The sequence below is a fragment of the Phasianus colchicus genome, chromosome 1 (genome assembly GCF_987193195.1).
Source record: "Phasianus colchicus chromosome 1, bPhaCol1.hap1.1, whole genome shotgun sequence".
Classification (NCBI taxonomy): Eukaryota; Metazoa; Chordata; class Aves; order Galliformes; family Phasianidae; genus Phasianus; species Phasianus colchicus.
In genome coordinates this window covers 80,349,568-80,371,490 of record NC_143436.1, presented here as the reverse complement: position 1 = coordinate 80,371,490, position 21,923 = coordinate 80,349,568, and the positions used below count along the sequence as shown (strand labels likewise).

Below are 21,923 nucleotides of genomic sequence, written 5' to 3'. Positions count from 1 at the left end.
GCTTATTGTTTTAGTCACAATTAATTTTGGGGAAAAATAACTTTTGAGTATAGTCCAGACAGAAGCCATATGGTGCATTATAAATAATCTCCCAACATTTACAGGACAGAGGACCTAGCAGAGTAAATTGGGCAGGTGTTAAAAGAGGGATAGATGCACAAGTAGGGAGGAAAGGAGAAACAAAAGATTTCTTTGGGGACAGAATTATTTCTGTGGCTTCTTGGTAGAAGACTTGTTTAGTTGTTTTGCAGTAGCAATCTGATTTGTTCTTTACATATTGCACAGTAATTTCACAACTAGGATTAAATACCTAAATAAGAGCAAACTAATGTTCTATTTCCTGCTTTGTCATTCAGAAGCTGTGTAACTGAAATAGCCTGAACAGTGGACTCCTTCCATCCCACTGATGGAAATGAAAAGAAAAATGAAAATTCCATTTTTGATTTTTATTTCTGCATTTATCTGTTTTCAAAATGAATGTTTAAAAGTCCCTATATCTTAAAAATTTATCTGGCCTGAAAAAGGCCTTTTGGGTATTAGAATATTAGAGATTAGCTGGAAGGCAGAAGCTGAGTATTAATATTTGCACCTAGAGCAGTCAGACAGGCAGTCTTGTTTCAGGTGGCTCAAGAAATAGTCTTCAACCCTTTTTCTGGAAGACACTGCTATATGCTAGTTTGGTTTGTTGGTTTGTTTAGCAATAGGGATTAGTACATCAGTTTAAGAACCAATATATTTGTTTAGTGAAAGGAATTCATAAGTGACAGTTATGAAACATTTCATTTCAACTTTAGTGAATTAACAGCCTTGTTTTTCCTCAATGCACTAGGAACATTACAGAATAGTTTTATCTTCTGCCTCAATGATTGTGTCTCACAAGAAGTACTGGAGTCACAATAGACTACTTCTATCTTTTACCTGAAAATGTGTGAGGACATTGTTTTTGAAAAATTGGCTGTGGCCTACTAAGCAATGGAAATCTTCCATACTGGGGAAAAGTGGATGAAAGCAAGTCAGAGGTTTCAGTGATGAAGCTGATGGTGAAGAAAGGGGAAAAAGTAGGTGGGCACTTGACCACCCTCAATACCATTGAGTGCTCCCCAAAGGGACATTCTCACGTATCTGTGAGACCTTGAAAAAGTGAATATGTACTCCAATGTACTGCATATGTATGCCTTAATTGTTGAAACCTAGAACCTGAACTCTGAGAGGGTGCGCTTGCTCCTCAAGACGCCTGGTGCACATCTTGAGGAATAAAGGAAGGCCTCTCTATAACACCAGATAGGAATTAGAGTTTTCTTCCCAGATTTCAGATGGCACTAGGAGGGTTTTCTGATCATTCTGTTTGAAATCTTCTCCTTTTTAGTTTTATTTTGTGATATTTTTCTTCTGTGGCATTTACAAGATTCTTAAACTAATACATAGCACCTACATTGCCTCCATCTGCTTGTAAAATCTTCACTTTTACTCAGTCGTGTGTAACTGATTTTCTTTTCTTCATAAATAACTGCCTTGAATCAAAGTTTTTTCTTCCCTTCAGTTTCATACATCTTTTTTTCTGATGTTCAGGATGCTTCTGGTTTGGTATTTTGAGTTCTCAGTAGGAGTAATGCAGGAGAGAACTATCCCATTTCATATGGTAATTTCTGTTCATCTTTAACAAAGCAAATCAAATTCCACTCCACTGCCTGATCTCATACTTTCCAGGCTGCTGCTTCTCCTCCACTTGAAAATTGTTCAATCTCCCCTATGCAGGGTTTTCAGATAATTTCATTGAGCCTACCCTTTTTAATTACAACTCTTACCTATTTCAGCTGAGCTACTAGACCATTTCTTATTTATATTGCTTGATATATATATTTTTTTCTCCTTAGCCATGGTTCCCTGTCTTCTCTGCTTTCAGCATTCTGCTCAAAGAGCACCTAAAGAAACAAAACACACTGTTCTTTGCATGCAACCTGCATGTTACCATGATAATTCTTTGGTGGATCAAGAATTGGGCAAATAGGGTCAGAAACACTTTCCTTAGTAAAGTTATTGTACTGGATTGATGTAATACAGTCTTGGATTGGGCTCCATGCTTTCCCACACTGTGAGAGCAGCCTTGATGTCAGGTATTTAATAGCAGTGTTGTCATGTTTTTTTTTTTTTGCTTACCTGTTTTTTACTTATATAATAAATTTAGATTTGTAGTGCAGGCTTGCTCTAAAAATCATTGTGCTTGCTTCCTGACTAATAACACATTTATAGGGAAAAAATGCTGTCCATCTTCAGTACTGTAGCAAGATTCTTGCTGATGCCATGAATGTCTCAGAATCTTGGCAGCGTACAAAACAACTGAGAATGAAGGGTGATGGATGGGAGGTATGGGAATATGGTACATACTGGGTCTTTGCTACTCTCTTACCTGTAGCTCAGTAGTAAATTATACAGTAAGTGTATGAGTGTCAGGTCTGCATTATTGTGACTTGACTTCTGTTTCCATCTTCTGTCTTTCCTTAACCAGTATTTCAGTGTGAAGGTCTCTGCTTTGACTTGATGTCAGCGGTTTACAGGCTGGTTCCAAAACCCTCAAAGGTACCAAAACACTCCAAGCAACCTCTGAACAATTCAAGGGAGTGGTGTGTGTTTATTGGATATGTTGGAGTCTACAGAGAATCTTCATGGATTCTAATGCTGACATCAGTGCAAGAAGAGTGTCAGGAATGGATTGGCTCTGGATGGTCTGTTTCTTTCATCTAGTTACTTCGCTAGAAGGTAAGAATCAATTTCATGTAATTCTTGAGAGAATTTTCTTCAGAGGAAAAAGTGTTTTCAGGATGCTTGTTCTACTAAAGATGATTATTAAACAAATGTCTTTCTAGATTATGATGGCTGATCACTAACTCCTGAGATATAAAAAAGTATTCATATTGATTCTAGAGGAAAGTGCAATATTGTATCTAGAGAGGACAACACTCATATGAAAAACTAGAAATATTCATTAATGAGACTACTGGCTACCTCAGAAGTGAGGGTCTCAAATAATAAACTTACTTGCCCCAGGAATAAGCTGATTGTTCATGCTTTGCATGTATTTGGTTCTTGTGTTCCTGTTCTTGCAGCTTGTTAGTGAAGTAGTCTCTAAAGATCTATACTGTTCTGCAGATGTCATGGACTTGCCTCTAGATCTATCTGTGTCCATGATGGGGACAGCAAGCCCACAGGCCTGGAAAGAAGGAAAGAAAAAAAAAATGTCAGTGGTTCACAGGCTGGTCTGGCCTAGTCCTGTGACTAATGAGGCAGAGGACCCACAGACCCATATTCCGGGAGAGAGGAGAAGGGGGAAGGGCAGGGAGGTAGTAAATGGGTCTAATGGGTCTAAAAACAGCAGTGGCAACGATCTAAGAAATGTTAATTTACTAAATATGATATCAGAATGCAAGATAACACAACAGAACACAATTCAATTGGAATTGAGGCCAACAAATCAAACAAAATGAGAGAGAGAGTGTCCAAACAGAAGGCCTCACTCTAAAGCTGCAAGCGAAAAGCTGCAAGGCAGCATGTGCTTCTCTGCAGCGACCAAAGAAAGAGAGGCTCCTGAGCTGCCAGGAGCTCCACCTCCCTTCCTCTGGGTGCAAAGTCCTCTGGGGAATGCAGCCCCTTCCCTCCCCCTCTGAGAACCAGGCACCCAGAAACAGTGGTCCACGGAACTGGAACATTAACTCTTTAACTCGCAGTGCTTTACATGGTGTTATGATGTGGAATGCTGACAACGAAAAAATAGTAAAATCACAAAGCCACAACAACAGGGCAACATCAAGAGGGCTGAAATCAGGAATTTTTGCCCCTTCATCTGAACCATTTGTCTCAAAAAATAAGGAGAGAATGCATTAAGAAGAGGTAGCCTGTGTTAAGACGAATGGAGAAAAGAGTGATGAGAAGACAGAAAAGGGAGGAAAGAAGCTAAGAAAAGAGGAGAAGAAAGAATAGATGATAGGAGGGAGGATTGTGAGAACAGTATATAAGGGCAGCTATGGGAGCAAGATGTAGAAAGTCAGATGTATTTTTGAAAAAAATCCTATTTGTTTCAAGAAGTATCCTCGCAGCTGCATGTGCTCACTGAACTGCACTACACTGTGATGAATGCTCATCTCTCTCACACATGAAAGCTTCCGAAGAAGGAGAGGAATCAAAGGGAGACAAGGAAGGAAAGACCTGGAGGGACAGAAAGGAGAGCAGTGGCAATCTAAGAAACAGCCAGTGAAGAATGGATAGAAAAAGTGTTTTGTTTTTTTTTTTTCTTACAGTGAAGAGGAAATCTTGCTAAATTATTCCTTCACTTAATAGAAGCAAAAGGGAACGAGGGGGAAGTTCAGAGAGGAAATAACAATATAACAAATCCTTAAATATTTGAAATTGTTCATTACTGATTTTTACATTTTAAAAAGTACAATAAGTGTTGTTTTATGCTTGTTTAACTCGTAGAGGGAACTGAAATGCAGTAGTCAGGGAAAGTATCTAAATATGAAGTAACTCAGTAATGCCTGTAAGAACATTTTTAGAATCTCTCCCGTAATCTTTCAGTCATTACAGACTTTAGAAAATATCGTGTAATACAACTTCACAGATCACATGTATGATAGAATAGGGCAGTTAAGAAGTGCAGCTGTCCATAAGCTGAAGTACAATCCTCAACTCAGTCAGGAAGACAGAATCTTATGTTGTGATAGTATTGTGTCATTCTGGGATCACACTCCGAAACTAATTTGCATCACAGATGTATTTCTGTAGTGGTCAAAAGCAAATGACAATTATGCATTAGTGGAAGGAAAGTAAGTGATGATTACCATGTAAAAAAATACTATTGGTTTATTACAGTTATCCATAAGAAAGAAACAAGGGCCATAGACATTCTGTTAACCTGCGATTATATGTAGTAGAAACTTGAAACTTCAGACTAGAGATTTAAGTTGAGAAATATAAAGAATATTCACTTTGGTCTTTAAGAAATCTTACAAAAATATTTTAGTGTCTGAAATACTCTAAAATACCAGTATTCTTGGTGACTGGAAAAAAAGACAGCATCACATCCATTTTTAAGATGGGTAAAAAAGATGATCCCAGGAACTATCAACCTGTCAGTCTCACATCTACTGGGAGAAATCATAGAGCAGATCCTCCTGGAAGTTATGCTAAAACATGTGGAAGACAGTGAGGTGATATGAGAGAACTAGTTTGGCTTCATCAAGGGCAAATCTTGCTTGATCAACCTAATGGCCTTTTATGATAGTGTAACTGCACCAATGGACAAGGGAAGAGCCACTGATGTCATCTATCTGGACAGTAAGTCCAGTCAGTAAGGCCTTTGACAGCATCTTAAAACATTCTCCTCTCCAAATTGAAAAGATATGGATTTGATGAGTGGACTGTTCAATAGACAAAGAACAGGCTGCAGGACTGAATCCAGAGAGTGGTGATCAATGGCTTAATGACTGCATGGAGACTGGTGATGAGTTTAACCCAGAGGTTAGAGCTGAGACTGATACTCTAATATCTTCATTAATGACGTTGACAGTGGGATCAGGTGCACCCTCAGCGAGTCCGCTGATAATAGCAAGCTGTAGGGTGAAGTCAACACAATAGAGGAACAGGCTGCCATCCAGAGGATCCTAGACAAGCTTGAGCAGTGGACCCAGGTAAAACTCTGGATTTATTGAATCTCACAGTGTAAAGTTTTGCACCTGGATTGAGGTAATATCCACTACCAATACAAGCTAGAGGATGAAATGACTGAGTACAGCCCTGCCAAAAAAGACCTGGGGGTACTGGTGGATGGCAAGCTGGACATGAGCCAGCAGCATCCTCACAGCCCAGAAAGCCAACTATATCCTGGGCTGCATCAAAAGTAGTATGGTCAGCAGGTTAAGATAGGTGATCCTGCCCCCCTGCTCTGCACTGATAAGACTTCACTGGGAATACTGTGTTCAGATGTGGAGTCCTCAATACGGGGGAGGCACAGAGCTGTTGGAGCATATCCAGAAAACGATTCAAGGAACACCTCTCTTATGAGGACAGACTGAGAGAGTTGAGGCTGTTCAGTCTGAAGATGAGGAGGCTCTGAGGTGACATGATAGTGGCCTTTCAGTATCTAAAGGGAACTTACAGAAAAGAAGGGGACAGACTCTTTAGTAGGGTCTGTTGTGACAGAACAAGGGGAAACGGTTTCAAGCTCAAAGAGGGTAGATTTAAGTTAGATGTTGTAACAATCAGAAATATTAATGCGATAGAATGGCGATACAAGAAGTGTAATGACTAAGGGACTAATACAATAGAACAATGTTATGAGGGAAGGAAAAAAAGGACTGCTCACGAGAGGAAACTCCACCAAGGAGGAATCTGCAGAAAGGGACCCTTCCCTAGTGGCAGTCAGCCCTTAAATGGGGTCTAAGAGAGGTGCAGCCAGACTCCAACCCTTCCAGTAGCACAGGTGAATTGCCTTTACCTGTGCTCCCAGGGCTGACAGGGTTCTTTCCCCAGGTGCTCAATCAGTGGTTCAGACCGTGACTCAACAGTTACCATATAGATATAAGGAGAAAGTCTTTTATAGTAAGAGTGGTGAGGTATTGGAGCAGGTTACTCTGGGATGTTGTGGGTGTCCTGTCCCTGGAGACTTTCAAGGTGAGGCTGGACCAACCTGATCTAGCTGTGGATGTCCCTGTTTGTTGCTAGGGATTTGGACTAGGTGGTCTTTAAAAATCTCTTCCAACTCTAAGGTTTCTACCATTGGAAACCAAAGCAATTTGTAAACTTGTCATTTCAACTTTATATGATGACATAAGATTGCACAGTGTTTCTCATTAAGATTGCACTTTAAAATGTCTGTGGTTTTTCAAGAGTTTCTGTGATTTTAACTTTGGGAGCATTATTTTTTTAATTTCATATCAGATGATAAAAATGTAGACATTGTTTTTCTTTGTTTTTGAAAAATCCAGAAATAAAAATGGATTGAAATATTATTTCTGTGAGCAGTTACTTGTATATGCTTGGAATTTCTCTTTACAGTTTGTCTTTTAATATTTCTGGTAAACTAACCCTCCTAATAATAGAAGGTAGGGAAACAAAGAATTTAAAAATGGTTGATGAGCTATAGTCAAAATATTGGATAATGAATCATAATTCATTAATTAAATAGCTCTTATTAAGGCCTACAATTGAATTTTCTGTGGAATATTAGTTTTGTTTTGATTTGTAAATGTTTACAACTGTAAACATGGAGTTCATTTTGCAGTACCAAAGAAGTGATGTATTCTGCATGTGAGTGACTGTATTTATTTTACAAAAAATGATCCAGATTGCTGAAAGATTGGACAGTCTTTCTAAATGTCTTCTGGAAGTTCAAGATACAGAGAGGATAATACTGCTGCTTTGGTAACTTTTCGCATTAATGTACCTCCTTAGCAAAAGGGAAATATGGACACAAAAGTCTGTGAGTTCAAGTATTCTTATTTAACTCTTACCTTACCTTTTCTATATACTGTCTGACATCTTGGGTTGTTTAAAGCAGCTTAGTAATTGCTAAAATTGGTTAATATTGAAGTGGAGGAAAACTACATTTCAAGGGTAATCTGAGTAAAAATGCTTGAGACAGATGGAATCCACCTCACAAAGCAAGGTAAAGATGTTTTTGATAACTGGATGGCTAATCTCATATGGAGGGCTTTACACCAGGAACAATATAGGAGAGAGAGAGTAAACAGCAGCCCTGTGAAGAAGTCACTATCAGAATAAAAGGCATGGGGTGATATGATAGAGGAGTCACAAGATCAATAAAATAGGATGTAATCAATGCCGCCTTCTGCACTTGCTCATAGGCAAGGAAATTCTTACAAGGCATTGTTAGGGAGAAATCCTCCCAACTTTTTCTTGGAACACAGCACACTGGGGTGTCTCTGTTAACTGCCTGTGTACTAATGCACATATTATCTTGAATTAACAAGATGAATTAGAGATGTGTGTTGCAGGGCTATGAACTTAGTGGAATCACACAGAAATGGTGAGGTGTTTCCTGTGTCTGGAATATTGCAATGGAGGGATACAGTCCCTCCAGGAGGGATAGGCTGGGAAGACAAGTAGTGGCTGTTGCTCTTTGTGTGAGAAAAAAGCTGGAGTACCCAGAACACTGCCTGGGGATGGGTGAGGAGCCAGTTAAGGGTTAGGATTAAAAGGAAGACAAGCATAGTTGTTTGTTGTTGTTGCTGTTGTTTTTTTTTTGCTGCAAGCCATCTGACCAGGAAGAAAAGTAAGTGAGGCCCTCAACAGACAGATAACTCATGAGGCTCTGATCCTCCTGGGGAACTTTAAACACCCAGATATTTGTTGGAGGGACAGCACAACAGACAAGCCATCTGGGAGGCTGCAGGAGTGCACTGATGATAAATTCTTCCTGGAAGTGACAGGAATCAATGAGGAAAGGTGTTAGGCTCATATTTGCGAAAAAGGGTGTGTGGAGGTCAAAGGCAGCCTTATCTGCAATTATCATGAGATGGAGGAGTCCAGAATCCTGAGGGCTTGCAGAATGGTGAAAATCAAGCTCACAACTCTGGATCTTAGGACAGTAGACCTTGATCTTTTCAAAGATCTTCTTGGAAGAATCCTGTTGAATAGGGACCTGGGGGTAGGAAGAGCCCAGGAAAGTTAGTTAATATTCAAGGATAACCTCTTCCAAGCTCGAAAGCAGTCCACTCCAATGAATAGGAGATTGGGCAGAAACACTAGGAGACCAGCATGGATATGAACAAGGAACTCCTGATGAAGCTCAAGTACATGAAGAAAATCTACAGAGAGTGGAAGGAAGAATGGGTAACCTGGAAAGAATACAGAGACATCGTCAAGGGAGAACATTAGGAAAGCTAAAGCCTTAACAGAATTGAATCTGGCCAAGGGTGTCAGAGACAACAAAAAAGACTTCTGTAAGAACACTGGTGACTAAATGAAGGCTAACACAGATCTGGGCTTTTTGCTGAATGAGTTGAAACACAAGACATGGAAAATGTTCAGACACTTAATTCATTCTTTGCTTCAGTCTGTGCTAGCAAGACTAGCCTTCATGAGACCCAGAGACCAGGGAGAAAGACTGGAGGAAGGATATATCCTTAGTGGAAGAAAATCAGGTCAGGAAATACTTAGGCAAAGTTGACATTCAGAAGTCTAAGAGTGATGATGGAATGCACCCATGAGTGCTAAGGGATCTCGCAGTTGTAGTTGTGAGGCCACTCTTGATAATCTTTGATCAATCATGATAGTGGAGAGAAATGCTGGAAGACTGGAGGAAAGCAAATGTCACTCATGTCTTTGAGAAGAGCAAGAGGAAGGACCTCTTGCTGAAACTGTATACTTGGGAATGTGATGGAGATGTTAATTGTGGAAACCATTTCAAGCTATGTGAAAGAGAAGAAAATTGTCAGAAGTAGTTAGTGTGGCTTCATCAAGGGAAAGTCACACTTGAGCAACAAGATAAGCTACTATGATTAAATGACTAGCCTCATAGATGAGGAGAAGGTCATGGATATTATCTTCCTGGACTTTTTTTGACACTGTCTCCTATACGATTCTCATAGAAAAGATCTGAATAGATAGACTGGATGGGCAGATAAGTTAAGTTGATTGAAAACACTTGCTGAATGTTCCAGACCAGAGGGCTGTGATCAGTGGCACAAAATCTAGACAGAGGCCAGTAACTAGTAGCGTACCTTGGGGATTCCTTCTGGGTCCAGCTCTGTTCAATATCTTCCTTAACCATCTGGATAATGGAGCACAGTGTGCTCTCGGCAAGTCAACAGATGACACAAAACAGAGGAGTGGCTGACACACCAGGAGGTTATGTTGCCATCCAGAGGGACCTGGGCAATCTGGAGAATTGGCTGTAAGCCCCATGATATTCAGCAAGGTGATGTGTGATGTATTGAATCTGGGGAGGAACAACTCTGGGCACCAGTATACATGCTGAGGGCTGACCATTTATCTGGAAAACAGCCTTGTTGTACACACCTTGGGGTTCTTGGTGGTCACCAAGTTGAACGTATATAAACAGTGAGCCCTTGTTGCTACGAAAGGCTGTATCAGACAAAGTATTGCTGGCAGGTTGAGGAAAGTGATCTCCCCCTTCTCAGCAATGGTGAGGCTACACCTGGAGTACTACGTTCAGTTCTGGGTCTCCCAGCACAAAGAATCGTAGAATCATAGAATCACTAAGGTTGGAAAAGACCCACAGGATCATCCAGTCCAACCATTCACCCATCACCAATGGTTCTCGCTAAAAATGAATGATATGAAGATTTCCCATCCCAGTTGAGAGCCATGAAGGTGATAAGGGGACTGAAACACCTATGAGAAAAAGCTGAGAGAGTTGGGAGTTTTTAGCTTAGAGAAGGCTCAGGGAGATCTTATGAATGTATGTAAGTACCTGAGATGCAAAGAGGACTTTTTTTCAGTTGTGCTAGGTGATATACTGGAGTTAGTGGGCACAAACTGAAATATGGTAGGTTCTGTCTGAACATCAGGAAACATCTCTTCAGCAGTAACTGAGCAAAATAATATGTTACTGTGAAGCTGTGTGGTCCCCTTCCCTGGCAATATAGAAGGTTGTCCTAACATAGATCTGTGCAACTTGCATGAGGAGAGAGTTGGGTGAGATGGCTCCCAGAAGTCCCTTTCAACCTAAGCCATTCTATGAAATAGCATTTACTTTTGTTATATACAAAGGAAGGTTGTAATGGATATCAGTTTACTTGAAGAGGAAAAAAAAAGTGAAATTACCTTTTTGTCATAGAATCATCAAGGTTGGAAAAGACTTTCAAGATAATCCAAGTCAACTGTCCACCTACCACCAATATCTCCCCAGAACACCATGTTCCTTAGTACATCTAAATGTTTTTTTAACACCTTCAGGAACAGTGACTTAACCACCTCTCTCTACAGCCTGTTCCAGTGTCTGATGGCTCTTTTGGAGAATAGATTTTTCTTAATATCCAACATGACCTCTACTTGAGGCCATTCCCTCTAGTCCTGTCACTACTTACATAGGAGAAGAGCCTGACCCCGACCTCACAAAAACTTCTTTGAAGATTTCCCCAAGCCTTCTCTTCTCCTGACTAAACAATTCCAGTTCACTCAGTTGCTGCTCATACGATTTGTGCTCCAAATCCCTCACCAGCTTCATTGGCCTTCTCTGGATATGCTCCAGCATCTCTGTCTTTCTTGTAGTAAGAGGCTCTAAACTCAACATAATACTTGAAGTGTGGCCTCACCAGAGCTGAGTACAGGGAGACAATCATTTCCCTTCTCCTGCTGGCTACACTATTTCTGATACATGCTAGGATGCCATTGGCCTTCTCGGCTATCTGGGCACACCGCTGGCTCATGTTTAGCTGAGGGTCAACCAACACCCTCAGGTTCACTTCTTCCACACAGTCTTCCAGCTACTCTGCCCCAAGCCTGTAGCACTGCCTGGGTTTGTTGTAGCCAAACAACTGGAGGAATCCACAGTGGGTGTGCCTGTGCATTTATTTTGCGTGTGTATGTGTGTTTAACAGTGAGCAAGAGTGTCTGAATAGCAGCAGCTGGAGTGGGGATGCAAGATTTTGGTGCTTATACATTCAGATGCCAGCAAATGGACAGAACATATACCTAGAGGTCAGTTTCTGGACGGTCAGTGTTTGAGGACAGTTATTTCAGGGATCTGTACAGTATATAAATACATATATATATTTCCCACTAACAGACCTGCATCCTGACCAACCAGAAAGGTGAGCAGGATGAGGCCATTGGTGGTGCAGTCATGACTGGTGAGTGTTTCTGTCTGTGCTGATCTTCTTGGCTGGACATACATATATGTGTAATGCCTACATGCTTGTGTGTATGTGCCTATTGAGAATTCACACTCAACCTCACTACTGGTTGGACCTGGGGAATGTTCAACTACTGTGTTAAACTTGGGCACACTGAGCTGGATCAGACTTGCTTCTGATGGATAACTTGATTAAGCAGAACTTAACAACATGTTTTTGGACAAGACCAGAAAATGGTTTCTCTTTCCAGAACTCACAGAATATTCTGTCTTTCCCCTTGTTCATGTTTAGACATGGTCATGAAAGGAAGAAAATTCCCAATAATATTTCAGTTATTTTCAAGAAGTATGTGAATCCAGATGGCTGTGTTGCTTAGGCATTCAGTAGCACAGCAAAGCAAATTTCCCGAAGGCTATGTTTTACCTTAGTACCCTTTGCCTTATCTACTGGTGTAAACTTGGAAGTACTCAGAATTCAACTGGATGAGACCTAGAGCAATCTACTGTAATCTAGCCTGGTCTTGAGAGGGATACTGAGCAATATGACTTGTACACTTCTGATCCATCTTGTTTTATTCTGTGATTCTATGATTTGATCATTCTTAGCACCACCTTCTAAAACCACAGGTAAAGGGATGTTTCTCTGTCTTCTTAAGAACAAATTTAATCTCTGGCTATGGACTGGCCTAAACTTGGGTTGTGTAAGTCCCCCTTGCACCACTCTACTGTTCAAATGCTGAGGACAAGTGTGTTTCAGTCTAGAAAGCTATTAGGCCCCCTCTGCCTTCAAGGATGTTGTCCCAGAGTCAATCATCCTTGGGTGAACTGTCATCTTTTTGCACCAGGGCAATATTTTGCTTATAACGCAGGCAGTATATTTCAGTGTCTTGCTGAAAGCACTGAATTACCTAGAAGATTATTAATATGCCTATTGTCATCTGGACTAGTGACTTCCAGTCTCTGCCATATTCAGCTTGATATTGACATCATAATACAATGCAAATGAAGAGATTGGTTTGTGTTTTAAGAATAGGCTGCTGCCAATGCTAATCTTTGGGATTTTTTACCCTTTCTGGCCTGTAAGAGCAGAAAACACTGAAATGCATATGTAGTTAATTCTGAACTTGCTTTAGGAAGAGTACAGTGAATCTGTTTGATTGTTGTATTAAAGATCATATTTTTTTCTTATTTGAGAGAAATGTAGGAGAATCTCTCCTCAGCTGTTTTTATGTTCTTTAAACTAAAATAACAGTCTCCGTAAGAAACTGGAATCTCATACTTGCTAAAACTAATAAGTTTAAAGCAGGAGTCAAGGCAGAATTTTGTTCATCTCTTGTGTTTAAAAAACTCCAGATTATTCAGATATTCTGATTATTCCTCAATTTTAATCCAGAGTGGAATAGCATTACTTTGGGGCTCTGAGGTTACTTAATTAAATGTCTCTGGTATCATGGACTGTCCTGGTCCTGGGAGTGATTTGCTGATTGCAAGACCCTTGGTTTTGAATGAGATAGAAATGGTGCAAGCTGTTTTTTTTTTTTGTTTGTTTTGTTTTTGTTTGTTTCTTTGTTTTTTGTTTGTTTTGTTTTTTCCAGACCAATAAATTCAACTGAACAGATCATTGCTGTCTGTGCTGAAGCACAGCAGAATACTGATCTGGCTCGGCACACTGAGAATATGGACTAATACATCAGTGGTAATGAACTGGCAGAGTGAAGGCTTACACCTGTACACTGGCATGTAGTCATCTATTCTCTTAAAATAATGTAACAGTCCCTTGTCATGGGCTTGGGCCATGCCACCTAATCTTCTCCTAAACCTTAGCGGACAGACTGGATACAATCATATGGTTCTGTAAGTGCAGGGTTTTTAGCCATGTAAGCATGAACTGTACTGTGTCAGTTGTTCTCAGAACTAAACAGCTTGTTAGATTTATGAGTGTGTACAGCCAGTGAGGCTGGGGAGTTGATTTGAGGCATACAACTAGTAGGAGAAGAGGAAACACAAAGGGACTTTTGTGCACTTTTTTTTTTAATGCTCCCTAACAAAATATTTACTGTGAGATGTACAGTTATGTGCTTCAGGCAGCTTCTGTGTGTTTGTTTGTGGAATATTCATGTGCTTGATAAAACATACCTTGCTTACTAATGAGAAGCCACCTAGAAAATATGCTTTCCACCAGTCATGGCTGAACCCAAGCTACTGAGCAGGTATTTTCAGTCTTCTCTCTTTTCCTGACTTTTCTTACTTTTTATCTATCTTTCCCTGCACGAATCTTTTTTTCTTTTGTTTTCTCCCAGATATTCCACAGTATAGTTGCATTACACTTTGGTAAAACAGATGCACTCAGAAATTATTAGGAAAAAAAAAAATCATTCTTTGTTTAAAAATGACCTCATGTTATTTCAGCATGTCAAAGACTTGCTTGGGAACCCAGTGGTGAAGGATTGACATGACATGACATGCAGTCCCTCAGACTGTGCAGTTCAGTCAGTAGTGTTCATTGGGGAATGTGAAGCCCTCCTGTTGGGACTGCCTGGACAGGGACTATGCCTCAAGAAGGCATAGGCATTTCTCAGATATTTTCTCCTCGAATGTTCTATCATAGCTTGATTAATAAGGTGCACAGCATTTCATGAGGCCTATTAGGTAATTGTAGTGAGGTCTGGCTTAGCAGTAAGCAGTAGCTCTTTTCATTTCTGGCAAGTCAGCTGGGATGTTTTACACTGCTTTTGAAGCTGGCAACTGCAGTTGCTCCTCAGAAAATCCTAAGAAATAATTCATGTAGGAAACATAAGTTCAAGGACTTTCTGAAAGCTGAGGTCTGGATAAACACTGACAGTTGTTGATGTTTTCCTTAGAATGGGTCTACTCTATTCTTTCTGCTGATAGAAATCCTTGTTGAAGGAGAGCCATTCCATTAGCCTAGGGGGAAGACTCACAGTACGTATAACCCAGCAGCTAGGACTCTTCCGTAAGCATCTGCACTGTTCAAGGGCACTCATCTGATCTAACACTCAAGGCAGAATGGTGGGCACTTGTCTGAGAGCAAAGAATTCAGCTCTAGCTGGGAGATCTGCACCATTTACTTCAGTGCAGTGCAGACCTCAGATTGCAGAAAGTACCTAGACCTTTCTGAACCAGGTAGCTGATTACACCTGCAAAAGGTGTGCCAAAGTAGAGAATATCCTGCAAGTGAGTGCTTGCGCCAGGAGGTGGCGAGAAGGCTGCATGACATTAGGGAATCTAAGAAGGAGATTGAGCCTGTTCCAGATGCATTTTGCAGTGGACCCACACTTAATGGTCAAACAACCAAAAATTCCCCCACTGGCACACAGCAGTCAGGGGGGCCAGTAACATGGACGGATGGAAGCTTGGAACAGCAGGGCCTAGCAGGAAGAAGATGCTTCCCCTGAAGCTTGAGGTGCCATTGCAGATCTGCTTCACCACTCTGCAGACTGAAGAGGAAAGACTCAACTCTCCTATCAGGAGAGATGCTGGAGGTGACTAATCCAGTACAGTCTACTCCTAGGTTGACAAGTACAACTAAGAAAAGGCAACAGCTGATAGTGGTAGGCAACTTTCTTCAGACATATTGAGGCACTCATTTACCAACTTGATGCGCTATCTAGAGACGTGTTTTTATTACTGGAAGCTCGTATCGGGGTTGTAACTGAGAAACTACTATGCCTCATACATCCACTATTATCTACTGCTGTTTTTTCATGTGAGCATCGATGAGACAGCCAGGAGCAGTCTGAAGAATATCATAAAGGTTTACACAGTCATGAGGGCTGCAGTTAAGGGACTCTGGAGTGTGGGTAGTTCTTTCATTGGTCTTCCTGGCCAGAGAAAAGGAATATTGAAACAGGCAGTTGAATTTAGCGAATCAACAAATGGTTACAGAACTGATGCTACAGTCTGGGCTTCAGCTGCTTGAACTATGAGACTTGCTTTGAGAGGAACCTGGTCTGCTGGCCTGTGTAAGCCCTTCTTTGAAGGAAATGGGTGGCTTAATGATTTGAGATATGGAGAAGGCTGAGGTACTTGTTGACTTTTTTGCCTCAGCCTTCACTTCCAGGTCTAGCCACATTTCCCAACACATTGAATACAGAGGCAGGGACTGGGAGAAGTAAGAATCACCCACTGGAAGAAAGCAGATTCAAGGCCTGGGGAAATACAAGCCATTTGATCTCTCCCCTGTTCCTGGTAAGATCATGGAGCAGATCCTCCTGGAAACTATGCTAAGGCACACGGAAAACAAAGTGGTGATTGGTAACAACCACCATGGCTTTACTAAAGGCAAATAATACCTGACAAATTTGGTGACCTTCTACAACAAGGTTACAGTAGTGACGGATGGTAGATGAGGGACAAGCAACTGACACCATCTACCCTGACTTGTGCAAAGCACTTGCCACTGTCCTACACGGTATCTTTGTCTACAGATTGAATAGACATAGATTTGGCAGATAGACCACTTCATGGATAAGGAATTGTCTGGATAGTCACACTGAAAGGGTTGCTATCAATAGCTTGATGTTCTGGTGCAGACCTGTGACTAGTGGTGTTCCTCAGGGATCAATATTGGGATTAGTGCTATTTAACATATTTGCTGGTGACATGGACTGTGGGACTGAGTGTACCCTCAGCAAGTTTACTGATGACACCACGCTGTGTGTTGCAGTTGTCATGCTGGAAGGGGGATACCGTCTAGAGGAACTTTGACAGTCTTGAGCTGTGAACCTTATTAAGTTCAGCAAGGCCGAGTGCAAGGTTGTGTACCTGGGCTGGGGCAATCCCAAGCTCAAATACAGGATGGATGGAGAATAGATTGAAGGCAACTCTGATTAAAAGAACTTGGGATATTGGTTGGTAAATTCAACATGAGCTGACAGTAGTTAAAAGGGGGTCAACAAGAAAGGCAGGGAAAAAAACACATTATTCTGGAATGTAGAGATAAGTCAAGGAGTAATAGCTTTAAACTAAAGGAGGGTAGATTTAGATTAGAAATTAGGATGGAATTATTCGCTGTGAGGTTTGTGAGGCTCTGAAACAGGTTGCCCTGAGAAGTCGTTTCGAACTTTTAAGTCTCTTCCAACCCCAAGCATTCTGTGACTAATGTGGACCAGATCCCAAGGATCACAGATAGTGAAACTTGCAATCCATAATCTGAAAATAGAAGTCTGCGTAAAAGATGGGGTAATCATGTCCTTAAAAAACACTTATGAGATAATTAATAAATACCAGGTGTAAATAAACTGGATGTTGCAGTTGTTTCTCTTTTCCAGTATCTTCTGTTTTTTTTCTTTTTCTTTTACACAAAATAGAAAGACAGAAAATTGGAAATTTAAGAGAAGGAAAAGGGAATGACTTTCCAGAACTTAGGGGAAAAAAAAAACAGTTGACTTGTAGTGTGTATATCAACACATGTCAATATCTATTTGACTGAATCTTTTTTTCTTCCATGTCCCATTGTAAGTATACACAGAAAAGTACACATGCTTGCATAACAGTATTTTCCAGGGCATTTACAGACCTGATATAAACTGCTAGAGAATACTAAAGATATAGCTTGCTCTGTTACAATCTCTTCTGTATTGCTTTGTACCTGGACAGAGAATACCATCTCCTAGATCAGTGAAATCTAGTACCTGTCTCCAGTGGTAGATTCATATTCAATGGAAACGCAGACTAGTTCAGGGAATAAGTTAGGCCTGTGAAATTTTGCATGTACTCTACTCTTGAGCAAATAATGCACGAGAATGTTTAATACTGAGCTTCTGATGAAGCTGGACTTGCAGCCTAATGCCCTGTTCCAGAACAAAGTGAATACATTACAGATTCAGTTATCATCCTAAACTTCCACCACAGAAATTTTATTCCAGAGCTGGAAACAAACATGTTTTGGCTTAGTGTCCATATTTACATATGCACAACCATGGTTCTATGGAAAGCCTGGCATACGTTCATGTAATTACTCTTTCTGTTCTGCTATTTCCTTTTGAAAAGGAGGGTTCTCACCTGTACTGCTCATTACAGTAACTATTCAATAATGTGACTGTGCTTACACTTTGCCTGGTAGAGATTTTGTGTGGCCAGAATATTTCCAGACAACCTAGTAACCATGGTGTATGCATGATCACATGCCCCATTCTTCTGTGTTGGGCATGCTTAATTTCCTAATGCAGATGTAAGCTATTGTATTTAATCTCAAAATATGAATCTAAATTCTGGGTGTGTAGAAGCTCTCTACAAGAGATGGCTTCTTTGATTTTAATCGTCAAAGACAATTTGTGAGGGACAGATAAGATGCTAGACTGACTGGGAAAGCACAACATACTTTTTTATTTAATCTTTTTTAATATAAACAGAAATACTTCTGGATACAACTGGAGAGACCTCAGAGATTGGCTGGACCTCTCACCCTCCTGATGGGGTAAGCGTTTCTTTTGCCCTTTTCATGATGTCATCTCTGCTGGGAAGGTGTGCATGCAGCTGATGAAGAAAGGGAGACTGGAATAAACAAGACTTGTTTTATGGTTTCACATACTTAGAAAGAACTTGAACATACTTTGTTCAGATTACTAAAAGAAGATAATACTGGGTATGATTCTGCTGCCTTTCTCTGCTTCTAAAATGCTTAATAGGTCTCTATCCAACCATCTGCTCAGACCAACTGATGGAGTTGGGTAGTACAGACTGATGCATTAATGTTTTCTCCATAGTGATCTCTTGTTTCTCTGTCTTGTTTGCGTAATGCGTGTATGTAGAGATAGGGAAATAGTGGGAAAAGATGTGACTCTCTGACTTCAAGATTCTCAATGCCACATGACAATTTTTCATGAGTTATGTTTCAAAATAATTCTTTCCTATATGCTTTAACAGTTCTTCTATACCAGGTCATACTCAGTCCTGTGTAGTGTGTTGTTTTGCATATGACAGCAGCAGGTTCAAATCCTTACAAACACAGGGCAAGAAGAAAGAAAAGGGAGAAAGCCTGTCCTGTATTTCTGGCATAGTTGAATGCCAAATTCCTTTTTAAATTTTATATATTGTTTCTTCTTTTTATAGTGGGAAGAAGTAAGTGTCCGGGATGATAAGGAGCGCCAAATCCGAACCTTTCAAGTTTGTAACATGGATGAACCGGGTCAGAATAACTGGTTGCGTACTCACTTCATAGAGCGACGCGGAGCCCACAGAGTCCATGTCCGCCTCCATTTCTCAGTGAGAGACTGTGCCAGCATGCGTACTGTGGCCTCTACTTGCAAAGAGACTTTCACACTCTACTACCACCAGTCAAATGTTGACATAGCCTCTCAGGAATTGCCAGAGTGGCATGAAGGCCCCTGGACCAAGGTGGATACTATTGCAGCTGATGAAAGCTTTTCCCAGGTGGACAGAACTGGGAAGGTGGTAAGGATGAATGTTAAAGTACGTAGCTTTGGGCCACTCACAAAGCATGGCTTCTACCTGGCCTTCCAGGACTCAGGAGCCTGTATGTCCCTGGTGGCAGTCCAAGTCTTTTTCTACAAGTGTCCAGCTGTGGTGAAAGGATTTGCCTCCTTCCCTGAAACTTTTGCTGGAGGAGAAAAGACCTCACTGGTGGAGTCACCAGGGACGTGTGTAGCAAATGCTGAAGAGGCAAGCACAACTGGGTCTTCAGGTGTTCGGCTGCACTGCAATGGAGAAGGAGAGTGGATGGTGGCCACTGGACGATGCTCTTGCAAGGCTGGTTACCAATCTGTTGACAATGAACAAGCTTGTCAAGGTGAGATGCCGTTTTCCCACCCCTTATGTAGACACTTTTTTATTCTTTCCCTTTGATAACATTTGGCATTTGCCAGAAGTTCATAGAGCTAGAAGATGAAATCATTTCTCACAGAGAATGAATGAGTACTAGCAGCTTCTTCTCCTTATGATTCCAGTTCCTCAGACTACAGTATCAGGGACCATGTCCTGGAACCAGAAACACAGTTGGAAACTCCATTCAGGCCTTAGTTTAAGCTGTGACCAGAGAGAGCTTGTTGGGCTATATTTCCAGAATGAGACGTTGTAACTAGACTGCTCTAATGTGGTTACACTTCTTTATGAATATGCAACAATATTACAGTAGACATGTCACATGGAGCAGAGCTGAGGTCAAATCTAATATAACCTACCATCCTAACTATCTTGGGCCCTTTTGTTGGTGCTGTTGAAACCAATGGTAAAAAAAAGAAAGGGGAAGTGGCAGCATCCTGGTCATGCAACAGTGGATCAGAGATCTGTGAGCCTGACTTGGTAAGGAACAGTGATAACTGTTTTATTCTTAGATCTCTAATGTACTCTCTGCCCTGAAGCTGACGGTACATTGTGTGCAATGTTTCTAAGAGTAAGTAGAATAAATTGGCATCTCTAAGTAATGGTATTTGGCCAAAACCTGACTACCCAGACTAATATGTTGACTGTCTTCCCATTTCAATCTCAAGACAATCCATTAGACCAAACTGTGGCTTATCTTGCTCATATAATAATATGTATAATGTCATTTTCATCCTTCCTTGGTTTTGATATGTTTCTACTCAGCATCCCAGCAATATAAAATGTTGCTACATCACAATTAGTACTCTAAAACATTAAATTTAATGATCTAATGTGGAGCTTGTTTTCAGCTGCAGACACAGTTTTTAAGTTGGACTGTAATTTATTCAAATAAGAGTTTGACTGGGACATTGAGAGTACAAGTATACTGATTAACACAAAGTTCAAATCCAATAGATTGTTAATGGTTGTCAATATGTTACTCGCTTTCTGTTTTTTTTTTTTGAAGTGGTTGGGGTTATGCAAAATAACATTATTAAAACACAGTTCATTGTGCTGAAAATTTATGAAAGGAATTATAGTTAGTTAGTACTGCTTATTTGTTTATTCTTTGAGTACAATTAAAATGTGCGTGTTTTTATCTTGCTCATCCTGAAGGCTACAGTCATACAGTATTGCTCTTAAAAGAGAAAACTCAGTTGGTCATACAGTGGTTCTAAATGGCACTACCATTGTTGTATCAGTACTGAGACTAATCCAAGTAAAATCTAGATAAACTACCAGTCAAAAATGTAGTATCAGATAGTAGTTGTAAGCACTCAAAAACTATGGAAATTAGAATGGACAAGTAAAAATGAGGATTTTTTAAAAAAATCTTACAGATTTTCAAACGTTCTGGCTTTTATAGGCTTCAAAACACAGACACTCCCCTGCAGCTCCACTACTGCAGGAGCTGGGCTTAGATGAGAATAGGCAAATATTTTAAGTATTACAGTTTATCAAACTCAGAACACTACTCCTACTAATTGCTTCCTGAGCATAGAATAAGCAAACAAAAACAACCAACTCGTGAACCCTAATGTTAGAAGATGATTTTTCTCCTCATGTTTTTTGTAAACTCTTGAGGACCTGAACTCTTATGCTAAAAATATGTTCCTGTCCTGTCAGAATGAAAAAACATTCAGCTAGTTCAATATGTCCTCTTGTTTATACTTTATAAAGTGTCTTTTCTAGTACTTCTCTTCTTTGTATATTCTTACTTCTTCCTAAGAACTAAGGGATTAGATATGTGATTATATAGTGTTCTATATGAAATAACAGAGCAAAAGCAGTAGTCTAAGAGCAGACCTCTACTGAATGTCCTGCATAGAGCTCTTTTTATCAGGACCAAAGAGTGAACTAGGGATAGGAAGGAGAAGCAAATTCCATATTAAAGTCTCTTCTTTAGTAGAAGAGTGTGGGCATTGCCTTCTTCCTCACCATATGGAAGTCCATGGAGTCCTTCCTGGAACAACTGTTGCCTGTTTATTTAGTACAGAGAGTCTGGCAAGAAGCGTTCAGAGTAGATAGAAAGCCCTTCTACTTCTCTGCTTCCTACCATCAGTTAAGATATTTTTCTTTCATTAGTTTCTTAAGAGTGTCTGATGATTCTTACTATATGGCAAATTTCTCCAGCTAAACAGAATGGTGAAATGACATCTAAGATAAGTCAGCTCTCAAGCTGATAGGGTGTGAGGGAGCATCACTTTTCACTTTATCCAAGTAGAATTTTTTTCTTTTGCAAAACAAT

At 40.4% G+C, this 21,923-nt stretch overlaps 1 protein-coding gene and 1 long non-coding RNA gene across 7 annotated transcripts in view; one reads left to right on the top strand and one right to left on the bottom strand.

The window, feature by feature from the left end:
- Window positions 1-21,923, top strand: part of LOC116239750 (ephrin type-B receptor 5) — a 73,467-nt gene that overhangs the window by 13,161 nt on the left and 38,383 nt on the right. For 3 of the 6 annotated variants that reach the window (XM_031609941.2, XM_090149706.1, XM_090149711.1), the window contains 3 exons: window positions 2,507-2,757; window positions 18,205-18,269; window positions 18,905-19,601. In XM_031609941.2, the coding sequence (XP_031465801.1) occupies window positions 2,664-2,757; window positions 18,205-18,269; window positions 18,905-19,601 (856 nt within the window). In that variant the 5' untranslated portion in view covers window positions 2,507-2,663. Of the gene's footprint in view, window positions 1-2,506; window positions 2,758-9,763; window positions 9,932-11,576; window positions 11,677-11,764; window positions 11,829-18,204; window positions 18,270-18,904; window positions 19,602-21,923 lie in introns of those variants that run through there. The other 3 variants (XR_016470818.1, XM_090149703.1, XM_090149716.1) reach the window with 3 other exon arrangements.
- Window positions 2,668-3,592, bottom strand: LOC149919790 (uncharacterized). Its single transcript, XR_016470819.1, has 3 exons — window positions 3,513-3,592; window positions 3,037-3,208; window positions 2,668-2,750 (listed from the first exon to the last, which is right to left on the bottom strand). It is a non-coding gene; the product is annotated as an uncharacterized LOC149919790 (long non-coding RNA).